The sequence below is a fragment of the Doryrhamphus excisus genome, chromosome 16, assembly GCF_030265055.1.
Source record: "Doryrhamphus excisus isolate RoL2022-K1 chromosome 16, RoL_Dexc_1.0, whole genome shotgun sequence".
Taxonomy (NCBI): domain Eukaryota; kingdom Metazoa; phylum Chordata; class Actinopteri; order Syngnathiformes; family Syngnathidae; genus Doryrhamphus; species Doryrhamphus excisus.
The window spans coordinates 16,377,041-16,391,626 of NC_080481.1; the positions used below are offsets into that span (position 1 = coordinate 16,377,041).

A 14,586-nucleotide genomic window follows, 5' to 3' on the forward strand; every position below is an offset into this window, starting at 1 on the left:
TAATATTTGGGAATAAAGTGAAAATATTACTAAATAAATTTTGTTTGGGTTTTAATGGATTGAAATTGTTTTTCTTTTGCACAGACGTCCAAGGTCCTCCCTGAAATGAAAGGCCTTCAGGGAGGAACTCTGTTTCTCGCCCATGGGACCGCCGATGGTACACACACACACACACACACACACACACATTCTATTCTTTTTGCCAGTGCGTCAAAATATTGTGTTCTTTCCTCCTAGCAAACATTAACTTCCAACACTCAGCAGAACTGATCAAGCACCTGATCAGGGTCGGAGCCAACTACACCATGCAGGTACGTCACGTGGCCGATAAAGAAAGTAGTTCCTGAACCTCACGTGTTCCGTTTTGGGACAGATCTACCCGGACGAGGGCCACTTCCTGTCCAGGCACAGCCGGATTCAGCTGATGCACTCGTTGATCGGTTACTTTCGAGGATGTCTGCTGATGGCGGCGTCGTTACTGGCGGACGAATGACGAGATCAGCGTGTGTGTGTGTTTTTTTTTTTTTTTTTTTAAACATGTAGCGCAAGAAAGATAAGTTATAACGTCGCTCCTTTTGTTTGATATTGCTTGACGTCCTTAGATGCGTCCTTGCGTGCAGACTGTGACACCAAAGCATCTCTGTCAGCGCGGACGTGAGCTGATGCGCCGCCGGAGGCTCGACGCCGTCACAGCGGTGCGCTTGTACACATTTCTGCCTGGCACTGAGGCTTTGTTGTGAAGCGCTCGGCGGGTTCGGCTGTCGGCGCTTTTGTTGTCTGTGTACATGACAGCAAAACGTAATACAATTAAAAAAAATTAATTCATCGCTCATTTTTCATGGTTACTTGCTTCACAGTCCGACTGTGATAAGTGACACTTTGAGAAATTGTATTTGATTATTAATAAATGGAATATTTTCATAGTTAGACAATAGCGAACTTGTTTATAACCTTCTAAATGTGTTTTTTTTTACATTATTAGAGCCCTCTAGTCATGAAATAACACCCCTATATTGACCTTTAAATTTGTATTCCCCAATACAGTAGACACACGTTAGTGGGTTCTTGTTGTTCTTTTTATACTTACAAGTCTTTTGGCAGTGGCTAATGTAAAATTACTGACACCTAGTGACCAGTCTGGGGTACTACATATCATCACGTCTTTGAATGTGTCTTCTGAATGCCTTATACTGTATTTGTATTTAAGTTCATTTACATTTTTTTTCCTTCAAAATACTTCAATTAGGCCTAAAATACTTAAAATGTACTTAAAACATGCAATTTTTTTTTACCAGTATTAGGCCGTATTCAACCACCCAAAAATTATATGTTATTAATTCATAAGTTTTAGAAAAAGGGTAATGGATCAAACCGCAATGTGGCAAGGGACGACTATATATATATATATATATTAAAAAAAATAATAATAAAAGTCATCAGGAAGTGAAGCTAGTTAAGTTCTTTGTGTTCTTTTTGTGTAAATATTTAACATTTAATTGTAATTTAACATTTAAACGTTATTAGAGCTCTCTAGTCATGAAATAACACCCCTATATTGACCTTTAAATTTGTATTCCCCAATACAGTAGACACACGTTAGTTTTGGGAGAGTCGTTTTTTTTTAACACCAAAAAATAAGTTATTAATTCATAAGTTTTAGAAAAAGGGTGATGGAGTGAAGCCGTGAAATTCAAACCACAATGTGGCAAGGGACGAATATATATATATAAAAAAACGAAAAATACTACATATCAAAAAGTACTACATATCATCACGTGTTTGAATGTGTATTCTGAATGCCTTATACTGTATTTGTATTTAAGTTCATTTACATTTTTTCAAAATACTTAAAATTTACTTAAAACGTGCAATTTTTGACTAGTAATAGGCCGTATTCAACCACCAAAAAAAGTATACGTTATTAATTCACAACTTTTCATAAGTTGCAGTTCTGGTGCTTGTGTGTCTCACCCAACATAACAGTAACATGACTAAAAACCTTGTGACCAGTATAGAATGCCACATTTAATCTATGTCTTTAAATGCGTCTTCTGAATACCTTATATTTAACTGCCATTATTATGATTGAGAAATTTTCATTAAGGCAAAAAAATATGCTAAAATATTTGGACTGATATATTTGGGGAAAAAATGAAGCTGCAAAATTTGAGACAGGAAGTGGCGAGGGATTACTGTACAAGTAAGGCTTTTAGAGGTAACCAGATAGAGCTGTTATCTGAGCAAGTTTTTTTTTTTTAAGAGAAGACCAACAAGGTAATTAAGTATTAAATATTATATGAAGGGATATAATTTTTGGAAACATGGGCCATTCTTTTATTCAAAAATAATATACAGTCAGAAATCCCACTGTTTTTAACGTTTAATGCTAACGGCGGTTCGTCCCATTGTTTGACGGTACTTGAACGCACCTTTTTACGTTCTCCCATGTTGCACAGCTACTGTGGTGTATTTTTTACCCTTTTTCTTTCACCTCATATTTGATGCCAAATGCTGATACTATGTGGGAATGCATGAAGGTAAGAGCTGGTGAACAAATCGAATACTAATGTGCATATTTGTGGTACACGACCTCTCGGAAAAACGAAGTCCAGGCTAGCGGATGGTCGTTCTGTATTCATGTAGTGCTTTTAATTTGATGTTGTTCCTGTTATAGTTTGGTACAATCCATAATAAATAAGATAAATTACACGTATATTGTACTGATGTGTTGAGAATGTTTCCCGGTGACGAGCTAGCTAGCTAGCGCGCTAGCTAATGCTATTATAACCATTGGCACTGACACTAGCCTCTGGCGATGGAAGTTTCGTCTCTTTGTAGAGAGCCGCTTCTTTTGGCTCCTAAAATAAATGTATTGACAGTATATGTATTGTGTAAAACGAACCACCAATGTAAAGTTGATTAAATTTAATTATGTAAACATCAATGAACAGCTCCAAAATGTAGTATTGTAAAACAAAGACCCACGCAAACCGACTCGTCATCTTCCTTTCAAAGAGCCGACTCATAGAACCGAATCGTTTTCAACGGACACACCACTCCTGTCATCGGCTATGCTAGCAACTAGCAACTCCGAGCCTACATTTTAGCTAGCAGTTCGAAGCAACAACACAAAAAATGTGTTGTTTTAAAAAAACACTCATTAGTTGGGACACTCGTATGCCAAGGGAATACTTTATAACGTGTGCCAGTAACTTTTCTTTTTCGCTAACCATTCAAAATACCCTTTTCTTTCTGACCAAATGAAGTGTCATTATCTGTGATGTGAAAACATCTCATAATTCTTTCATTGTTAGCCATCAACAAATCAGCACACGTCATACAAATAACACTGTAGAAATTATTGGAAAAAACTCAGGCCATGTTTCATGTATAGGTGCTAAAAAAAAAAAATCACTAGACAATTATAGTGATGCTGACAAGTCCGTGCAATGACAACGTGTGACTGTGGAGGGTGGTTGCCATGCCAACCGCTTTGCTAGAGATCCATATGGTAGTTGCAAGGGGTGCTGGGAGTGCTGAGAATTGGGAACAAATTCAACCTCAACATCATTTTTAAAATTCTAATAAATTAAATAATTATAATTAAAAATAGCCCGAAGACAGCTGGGATAGGCTCCTGCACCCTTATGAGGATAAGCGGTAGAAAATAAATGAGTGAATGAATTAAAATATTTGTGCAGCCAAATTTGTAGAATTCTATAAAAAATATAATACAAAAATAATATAATAAAAAATAATAATACAATTAAATATATATTAATTATTATTGTATATATAAATTTAATATTAATATTTTATATTTAATATTTTATATATGAATTAATATATAAATGTATAAACGTATAAATTTATAAAATAAAATAAAATAATAATTGATTACTTACTGTGACCTCAAATTGTAAAACGGGCTCAAATTGTAATTGAAAGCCCAATTAATATTACTACAAATGTACTGTTATTTATTGCATACTGTGTAGCTTATACATTATTTAGTTATTGTATTGCAGCAATGTGGTTATTTCAATTGTTAGATGTTGATTGTTGTGTGTTTATATTTTTCATTGCTTTACTATTCATTCAGTTATTTACAGTATTTTGTGGGTATTTATATTGTAGTTGAATTTTTTTTTAATTCTAATAAATTAAATAATTATAATTAAAAATAGCCCCAAGACAGCTGGGATAGGCTCCTGCACCCTTATGAGGATAAGCGGTAGAAAATGAATGAGTGAATGAATTAAAATATTTGTGCAGCCAAATTTGTAGAATTCTATAAAAATATAATACAAAAATAATATAATAAAAAAATAATAATATAATTAAATATATATTAATTATTATTTTATATATAAATTTAATATTTATATTTTATATATGAATTAATATATAAATTTATAAACGTATAAATTTATAAAATAAAATAATAATTGATTACTTACTGTGACCTTTTAAAACGGGCTCAAATTGTAATTGAAAGCCCAATTAATATTACTACAAATGTACTGTTATTTATTGCATACTGTGTAGCTTATACATTATTTAGTTATTGTATTGCAGCAATGTGGTTATTTCAATTGTTAGATGTTCATTGTTGTGTGTATAATTTTCATTGCTTTTACTATTAATTCAGTTATTTACAGTATTTTGTGGGTATTTATATTGTGGTTGAGATTATTATTATTATTTTTTTAGTTTGTTTGCAATTTATTTGCAATCTCCAAAATGAAAGAAATAACATCTTGGAAACTTCCGGCATTGAAGCGCTCTCTTGTGGTCAGCAAGTCGCAGTAGGTAATATTTTCTAGTCCTGGTGTCCTGTTTTTCTTCGCTTGTCAGCATTTATGTAGGTCGTATAAAACTGTCAATCAAAGAAACCAAAACGCACCGCTGATTGTCAACACGTTTATTTGAAAAAGAAGGCACAAACATAATTCCGACCTTCCAATGAGAGTCAAGCTCAAGAAAAGCAAACATGATGTGAAGGAGCTCTTACACATTTTTCCATGCAGCAGAACCTGTTTATGTCGACGCCCCCTCGCACTTATTGACTCACGTGGAAAGCAGCCATTTTGCTTGCGTATTTTACTTGTGACTTAGGCCTGACCAATAACGAGAACAGATGATCATAAAGTTAATTGACATCATATGATGTTTTTGTACACTTATCTAACAGTCGTTTCATTGTTTGGTTACAATAAAGCAGGGGTCTCAAACACGCGGGCCCGCGGGCCAAATGTGGCCCGCAGGACACTAGTTTGAGGCCCCCGCAAGTTTGATATGGATGCTGTATGGTATCATGTTCCCAGAAAATAATTATTACGTTTGATTAATGTTCATGTTAAAGGTTAAATAACTGTTAATAGTTATCCTCCCTATCCGTGTGGAAGTGGTAAGTTTTTGGCTATTTAAGTTGAAAGGAAATAACTTGAAGGCTACCGTTTAGGTCGCTAGCTCTCTAGTTTGCGAGTTAGCATGTGTCTCAAGACCCTGCAGTTGCGCAATATGTTGTAAATAAAAAGTATAAATGTGACTATAGTCGTGTTTTGTCATGTCTACAGGGCTCTAATAATGCTTTGTTCATTTTAATATGAAAAAAATCATTTGTCTACCCACCAACTATATGTGGTTTCTTAAGTTTTTATTATTTGCCGTTTTATTATTATTATTATATTTATTTATTACTGATTGATTTTCTTTATTCTTGATTTGTTTATTTATTTTTCATCTTATTTTGTGTAGAAAAATAAAAAGTAAGATATTTGAGAACAGTGGAATGTTTTATCAGAGCTTTTCTTGTAGAAAATGGGAACCAAAGCAAAGTTTTTTAATTTTTTTTGTTTTTAATAAATGGGTTTTTTTTTTGTTTTTTTTTTTGGAAAACCTGATGCGACCCAGTCTCACCCAGACCCGAGCCCCAGTGGCCCCCAAGTAAATTGAGTTTGTACATGTGCAAATCTGGCTAACCGTTAATAAAAACTGAAATGGGTACATTTTGTTGTTTGAATTACTTGGCACTGAACAGGAAGTGACTGTGCACATTTAACTTAATGTTGTGTAATTTGACAGCCTTTACTTTTTTCGAAAATAAAGGCGTTAATTGACTTTTTTTCATGGGAATGAACCCTTAGGTTCTCAAATGTGATGTCGACAAAAGCGGGACAGGAAGTACACATAAACAGGTCCAACGTAACGAACGTAACGAAGCTGCCCAGTCCACAACATGCTCTATTTCCTGTTCTAATACTCCTCCCCCTCTTCGTCATCCTCCAATGAGTCGACGCCCACTTCTTCGTAGTCCTTCTCCAAGGCGGCCATGTCTTCTCTGGCCTCGGAGAACTCCCCTTCCTCCATGCCTTCCCCGACGTACCAGTGCACAAACGCCCTCTTGGCGTACATCAGGTCAAATTTGTGGTCCAGTCGGGCCCAGGCTTCAGCGATGGCGGTGGTGTTGCTCAGCATGCACACGGCCCTCTGGACCTTGGCCAGGTCTCCACCGGGAACCACAGTGGGCGGCTGGTAGTTGATTCCCACCTTGAAGCCAGTGGGACACCAGTCCACAAACTGAATGGAGCGTTTTGTTTTGATGTTGCTGATGGCGACGTTGACGTCTTTGGGCACAACGTCGCCGCGGTACAGGAGACAGCACGCCATGTACTTGCCGTGGCGAGGGTCGCATTTCACCATCTGATTAGCCGGCTCGAAGCAAGCGTTGGTGATCTCGGCAACGGTGAGCTGCTCATGGTACGCTTTCTCCGCCGAGATAACGGGCGCGTATGTCGCCAGGGGGAAGTGGATACGCGGGTAGGGCACCAAGTTGGTTTGGAACTCCGTCAAGTCCACGTTCAAGGCACCGTCGAAACGCAGCGACGCGGTGATCGAAGAGACAATTTGACTTATGAGTCGGTTCAGGTTGGTGTACGACGGACGCTCGATGTCCAGGTTCCTGCGGCATATATCATAGATGGCCTCGTTGTCCACCATGAAGGCGCAGTCGGAGTGCTCCAGGGTGGTGTGCGTGGTCAGGATGGAGTTGTAAGGCTCCACAACGGCGGTGGACACCTGAGGAGCCGGATAGATAGCGAACTCCAGTTTGGACTTTTTGCCAAAGTCAACAGAGAGACGCTCCATCAGAAGAGACGTGAAACCGGAACCGGTTCCTCCTCCAAAGGAGTGGAAGACCAGGAACCCTTGGAGACCGGTGCACTGGTCAGACTGAAAGAAGATACATTAGCGGTTCATTGATCGACTTAAGTTATCGTTGAGAAGATCAATGTGGACTATCGCAGTTCGAACAGACAGTACGAACAATATAGCCAAAATTTCGAACGTTGATTTTTCATCACTGAGTTTCGAGAAAACCTCACCAGTTTGCGGATCCTGTTGAGCACAGAGTCAATGTGCTCCTTCCCAACAGTGTAGTGACCCCGTGCGTAGTTGTTGGCGGCATCCTCCTTTCCGGAGATGAGCTGTTCCGGGTGGAAGAGTTGACGATATGTCCCCGTGCGGACCTCATCTGGAAGGGGGGGGCATTGAAGGATCAAAGAAGTCAGTACAGTAGAACCCGTTCAAGGTGACATTGGCTGACATACTAACTCCTTATTTCTAAAATCACAAATACTTCAACTTGCTGATATAGTTCATCTTCGAACAGCTAAAATAATGCACAAGGCTAAAAATAGCCAATTAGCTAAAAATGTCATCCTATATGAGAAATATGATTATTAAACAATTAAATTAAATTAAATTAAATTAAATTAAATTAAATTAAATTAAATTAAATTAAATTAAATTAAATTAAATTAAATTAAATTAAATTAAATTAAATTAAATTAAATTAAATTAAATTAAATTAAATTAAATTAAATTAAATTGAAAATAAAATAAAATTAATATTAAATGTAATTTATTTTATTTTATTTTTATTTTATTTTTAATTTAATTTAATAAAATAAAACAACATTAAGTTAAATAAATTAAATTTAAAAAATGTTTTTAATTTTTTTTAATTTTTGTAATTTTTTAAATGCTTTCCATAATACAGTTTGAGGGTTTGAGGGTAATAATGCACCTCGTACCGAGGTTTAATTTAATTTAATTTTAGATTTAATTTAATAAAATAAAATAACATTAAATTAAATTAATTAAATTATATATTAATAATTAATATTTATTTTATTTTATTTTAAATTTAATTTCATAAAATAAAATAACATTAAATTAAATTAAAATAAACCTTGATACGAACAAAAAAAAACCTCAAACTGTGTTATGGAAAGCATTAAAACCATTTAAAAAATTACAAAAATTTAAAAAAATTAAAAACATTTTTTTTTCATTAAAAAAATAAAATAAAATAAAAATTATATTAGAAAGGCAGGAAGTGAACAAATGTAACAGTTACTGATTGTAAAAGTAACAGATGGAGGGGTAGGATTTAATAAGCTTTGCTTCTTCCGACTCCTTTTGGACATGTGGAACTGGGAACTGATTATGGGATGCATTCAATTGTAATCTGATGCATGTTCAAATGAAATTAAACTCCTGGACCTTGGCCACCTTGTGGGAGGGCAGAACCTCTGAAAACACCTTCCTGATCCCAACCTGTGGCAGACACACACCTGGACCCGTTGGACCCGGAGCTGAACCCTCAGTTATGTACCCAGTTCATAAAATAAAATAAAATAACATAGCATAACATAACATAACATAATAAAATAAAATAAAATAAAATAAAATAAAATAAAATAAAATAAAATAAAATAAAATAAAATAAAATAAAATAAAATAAAATAAAATAAAATAAAATAAAATAAAATAAAATAAAATAAAATAAAATAAAATAAAATAAAATAAAATAAAATAAAATAAATAGGAAAGCAGGAAGTGAACAAATGTAACAGTTACTGATTGCTACTGATGGATAAAATGAAATTAAATGAAATTAAATGAAATTAAATGAAATTAAATGAAATTAAATGAAATTAAATGAAATTAAATTAAATTAAATTAAATTAAATTAAATTAAATTAAATTAAATTAAATTAAATTAAATTAAATTAAATTAAATTAAATTAAATTAAATTAAATTAAATTAAATTAAATTAAATTAGGTAGGACTTGGGTAGGTTTTCCTAGATTTTGGCAAAATATGTTTTGGAAAAGGGGGATAAAAGAACGACTGAAAAGGATTTTTGGTGGTACTTTGGCAGTATTTTACGCCAAGAAACTCGTTGGGTTGCTCGACCTCGACTGGTTTGTCAACATAATCACCCCAACTCACCGATGACCGTAGGTTCCAGGTCGACAAAGATCGCCCGGGGCACATACTTCCCAGTGCCGGTCTCACTGAAGAAGGTCGTGAAGGAATCGTCGTAGCCTCCTGCGGGCTTGGCGGTGGGCATGTGGCCGTCCGGTTGGATGCCGTGCTCCAGGCAGTACAGTTCCCAGCAGGTATTGCCCATTTGGACACCGGCTTGGCCGACATGGATGGAGATACATTCGCGCTGTGGGAGGGGGGGGGGGGGGGGGTGGAGACAACGGAAATATTAATTTCACACAGAAATTAAGTAAAACTGCAGTGGATAAATAGTACATTGTTCACTTTACTGCAAGCTGGAACTCGTGGTTCCTTTGACCCTAGACCTGCTGACGAGGTCTGAAGTACTGAAGTAGTCCACACCCTTTTCAAGTATTTCTAAGTTCCTTTTAAATGTTAAGAGCGGGGGCGGAGAAGTGCAGACAAGTTAGGTCTCATCGAAATTTTAGCCCGAAGGAAAAAAAAACCAAATGAAGTATTTTGCAAACAAAGCTCACCTCATATACTTGGGTACTTGTACTTCGAGTCAAATATTTCAGTTAAGAGTTGGTGGTCAAAAACACAAACATGTCAACAAAGTATTGTGAGTATTTGGCCACCGTGACCTCATTCTCTCCGAGGGGGGAGGGGTGGTGACTCACGGAATATTTGTGTTGTTGTGAAATTCCTGTCTCTCTCTCTCTCTCTCTGTGCAGATGGTGTCAGGCCCAGAAAAAACATGCCCACAATGAAGCTCATTGTGTTTTTCCATGGATGCCGCGAGGCTCTTCGTTGGCTGCCTCGTGTGCGCACGAGCGAAACCTCCAGATAAGTCTTTTTTTAATCGTTTTTTTTATTAAATTCTCATACATTGACCTTCAACCCCCTCCTGGCCTCCCAATAGGGGGGGGGGGGGTTGCTAAGTATGGTCACAGCAGCCAGCTCAGCTATTTTGAGTGATTCATGCTGCCGTGGCCCCACCATATGGGCGCCATTATCAACGCTAGTAAAACAACATCCTGAAAATGAAGTACATGAAAGTACTTGTACTGTGTTACAACACACAGTGGATGTTGTATGGACTTCCTGTATGAAAAATTAAAAAAAAACCAAAAAAAAACGAGTTGACGTAATTATGGGCCTGCAAGTAAACTGTATTCTTTATACTTTTCTTATTATTCTTATATGTTACCATTGGAAAAACATGGTGGACAGTAGGGGGCGTGTCTCTCACGGCTTGGGGGCGTGGTTAGTATGAGTAAGTGGTTTTGGCGCCACAGGAAGTTCCCTGTTGGCAGTTGAGTCGTAAAGTGAGAGCAGCTCGCGTTTGTTTCTTCAACCTGCTACAGTTAAAATAATAATAATAATAATATAATAATAATAATAATTAATTCTTCAACCTGCTTTAAAATAATAATAATAATAATAATAATATAAATATAAAAATATATAAAATAAAGAAATAATAAATATATAAAATAATACAAAAATATATATAAATAAAAATATAAATATATCATAAAAATATAATTGTTTTTTGTTTTTTTTAATTCTCATACATTGACCTTCAACCCCCTCCTGGCCTCCCAATGGGGGGGGGGGGGGGGGGGTTGCTAAGTATGGTCACAGCAGCCAGCTCAGCTATTTTGAGTGATTCATGCTGCCGTGGCCCCACCATATGGGCGCCATTATCAACGCTAGTAAAACAACATCCTGAAAATGAAGTACATGAATGTACTTGTACTGTGTTACAACACACATAGCATGTTGTACGGGCTTCCTGTATGAAAAATTAAAAAAAACAAACAAAAAAAAAAACAAGAGGTGGACGATTTGACGTAATTATGGGCCTGCAAGTAAACTGTATTCTTCATACTTTTCTTATTATTCTTATTTGTTACCATTGGAAAAACATGGTGGACAGTAGGGGGCGTGTCTCTCACGGCTTGGGGGCGTGGTTAGTATGAGTAAGTGGTTTTGGCGCCACAGGAAGTTCCCTGTTGGCAGTTGAGTCGTAAAGTGAGAGCAGCTAGCGTTTGTTTCTTCAACCTGCTACAGTTAAAATAATAATAATAATAATAATAATAATAATAATTAATAAAAAATAAAAAATGTAGAATACAAAATATAAAAATATATTAAATAAATAAATAATAAATATATAAAATAAATAAACAATAAATATATAAAATAATAAATAAATAATAAAAATATATAAATACAAAATATAAATATATAATAAAAATATACATAACAATAATATAAAATATAAAATATAAAATATAAAATATAAAATATAAAATATAAAATATAAAATATAAAATATAAAATATAAAATATAAAATATAAAATAATATATATATATAATATAAAATAAATAAATAATAAATACATAAAATAATAAAAACATCATAAAAAATATATAAATAAAATATATAAATATATAATAAAAATATACATACAAAGAAAAAATGTAATTATATTTTTTAAATATTTGCAAAAATAAACATTTTTGAAAAATAATCTGATCACAGTAGTATTTATCCAATCCAAATTTGGTGGCGGACAGTAGGGGGCGTGTCTCTCACGGCCTGGGGGCGTGGTTAGTATAAGTAAGTGGTTTGGCGCCAGAGGAAGTTCCCTGTTGGCAGTTGAGTCATAAAGTGAGAGCAGCTAGCATTTGTTTCTTCAACTTGCTTTAAAATAATAATAATAATAATAATAATAATAATAATAATAACAACAATAATAATAATAATAATAATAATAATAATAATAATAATAATAATAATAATAATAATAATAATAATAAATAAATAATAAAAAATATACAAAATAATAATATATAAAATAATAAATATATAAAATAATACATAAATAATTAAAAATATATAAATAAAAAATATAAATATATAATAAAAATATACATAAAGAACAAAAATGTAATTATATTTTTTTAATATTTGCAAAAATAAACATTTTTGAAAAATAATCTGATCACAGTAATATTTATCCAATACTGATACTACAATATTTGATCAATCTGCCCGCCACACAACATACAATAAAGAGGAAGGAAGTAAGCCCAAAGTAATGACTCCCCACCCCACACACAATTTCCCTCCATGTGGCATCCTGAACGGTCCGGAAGGACGTGCCAGCACACCAAACTCCGACCACTCGTTATCTTTTTCGGTCTTTCCCAACACGCCATAAACATTACAACATACTCCCAACTAGGTCAGCGCCCCAACAATGAATTTGAAGATGTTTTTTGTCTTTGTGGCGCTCCGGAATACTGGGAATTCACTAGTTCATCCGACGGGAAGCACACAACACAAATAGAATACATGAAGGCCTGCAAGAGCCACATCAGCATTCCCGGGCAAGCAGGCCTCCAGCCCCCATATGGAAAGTGTTAACCTTCACCGGAGCTGCAGTCACATGCCACAGCTTTGCTTCCTGTTTGAACTCGCTTCCAAACCCTGCGGCTAAAGTCGACGCAGTAAACAAACAAAAAGGAACTCACCATTTTGTCGTTTAGCTTGTTTTCCTGTTTGGAAAAAGAAAGTTGCGTCCCGGATGGTCCTCACAGTGCGCCTATAATGAGATCTCTGTGAGTGAAGTCCCATCAGTGTCTCATGCACGCACTTTTATAACCGCCACGGGGGGAGGGGGCAGAGGTGGAGCCAGAGGTTGCATTTTTTCAAAACCCTGAGAGACCACTTCCGCACGGCTTTAGTCGCTGCTAAATCTTGAACATACAAACGTATCAGCGCTAGCGTCACTAGCGTCACTAAAACGTCACGCTTCATTCGAAAGTAACAACTTGTTACTCGTTGGAGAAGTCATAGCGGAAGAATACGTGCCACGCCCGGCGCAAGAATGCGCCGTGTGCCTGGTGGCGGGCGGAAGAAGACAGCGCCACACCTCGCTAATTCATTAAGTGACCCCCCCCCCCAAAAAAAAAAACGACCCCAAAAGCCGTCACTATGGCGTCCTCTTTTGGTCCCAACTGCTCAACTGTCACAACCATAATTCATAATTCATGACAATTGAATCCTAAAGGGGGTCATGGATTCTGTGCGCTGTTACAAAGAGATCTGGGTGGGAGGTTAACGCTCTTTTTTTTATTACAGTTTCATTTCGTTCTCGTATTTTTTCTATTTATGACTGTATTTTTATATTTTTCATAAGCACACTGAAATGTATTTAGGTATAATGAATTCATTAAGTTACAATTTACACAAGGGGTCTCAAACACGTGGCTCCGGGCCCAATGCGGTCCGCGGGACGCTAGTTTGAGGCCCCCGCCTTGATATGAAAGTTTAATTTGTTTCATTTGTTTTTTGATTTGCTTATTTATTTTTCCATCTTATTTTGTGTCGAAAAATAAAAATTAACATTAAACATTTATTTAATAATTTAATAATAAATAAAAATTTATTTGTTTCATTTGTTTCATTTTTTTCATTTGTTTTTTGATTTGCTTATTTATTTTTACATCTTATTTTGTGTCGAAAAATAAAAATTAACATTAAACATTTATTTAATAATTTAATAATAAATAAAAATTAATGTGTTAATTTGTTTCACTTGTTTCATTTGTTTTTTTGATTTGCTTATTTATTTTTCCATCTTATTTTGTGGTGAAAAATAAAATGAACATTAAACATTTATTTAATTATTTAATAATAAATAAAAATTAATTTGTTAATTTGTTTCATTTGTTTTTTGATTTGCTTATTTATTTTTCCATCTTATTTTGTGTCTAAAAATGAAAATGAACATTAAACATTTATTTAACTATTTAATAATAAATAAAAAATAATTTGTTTCATTTGTTTTTTGATTTGCTTATTTATTTTTCCATCTTATTTTGTGTCGAAAAATAAAAATCTACATTAAACATTTATTTAATAGTTTAATAATAAATAAAATTTTATTTGTTCATTTGTTTCATTTGTTTTTTGATTTGCTTATTTATTTTTCCATCTTTGTGTCAAAAAATAAAAATTAACATTAAACATTTATTTAATAATTTAATAATGAATAAAAAATAATTTATAATAATTTATAATAATTTATAATAATTATTATAATAACATATTATAATAACATTATAATGTTTTATCACAGCTTTTGCAAAGAACCAAAGCACTGAAAAAGTGGAGGGTATAGCAGAAGCATTGAAAACTATTATATTACATATATATTTATTAATATTTAATATAATTAATATTTATTATTTTTTATTATATTTTTATTAT

At 34.0% G+C, this 14,586-nt stretch overlaps 2 protein-coding genes across 5 annotated transcripts in view; one reads left to right on the top strand and one right to left on the bottom strand.

The window, feature by feature from the left end:
• Positions 1-832, top strand: part of LOC131104921 (inactive dipeptidyl peptidase 10-like) — a 47,241-nt gene extending 46,409 nt beyond the window's left edge. For 2 of the 4 annotated variants that reach the window (XM_058052612.1, XM_058052613.1), the window contains exons 24-26: positions 85-157; positions 238-311; positions 374-832. In XM_058052612.1, the coding sequence (XP_057908595.1) occupies positions 85-157; positions 238-311; positions 374-493 (267 nt within the window). In that variant the 3' untranslated portion in view covers positions 494-832. The remainder of the gene's footprint in view (positions 1-84; positions 158-237; positions 312-373) is intronic. The other 2 variants (XM_058052610.1, XM_058052611.1) reach the window with 2 other exon arrangements.
• A 4,077-nt stretch (positions 833-4,909) lies between these two features.
• On the bottom strand, positions 4,910-13,007 carry LOC131104922 (tubulin alpha-1C chain-like). The gene is made up of 4 exons (XM_058052615.1): positions 12,846-13,007; positions 9,302-9,524; positions 7,386-7,534; positions 4,910-7,233 (listed from the first exon to the last, which is right to left on the bottom strand). Exons 1-4 carry the CDS (start codon positions 12,846-12,848, stop codon positions 6,259-6,261), a joined length of 1,350 nt encoding a protein of 449 aa, XP_057908598.1. The 5' UTR covers positions 12,849-13,007; the 3' UTR covers positions 4,910-6,258.
• Between the last annotated feature and the right edge of the window lie 1,579 nt (positions 13,008-14,586).

Excerpts from the sequence above, each read along its gene's own strand:
- LOC131104922 (XM_058052615.1), bottom strand. Across the intron at positions 7,535-9,301 it reads CCTGGAACCTACGGTCATCG|ATGAGGTCCGCACGGGGACA; the intron begins GTGAGTTGGGGT and ends CCCCCCTTCCAG. Across the intron at positions 7,234-7,385 it reads TCAACAGGATCCGCAAACTG|TCTGACCAGTGCACCGGTCT; the intron begins GTGAGGTTTTCT and ends ATCTTCTTTCAG.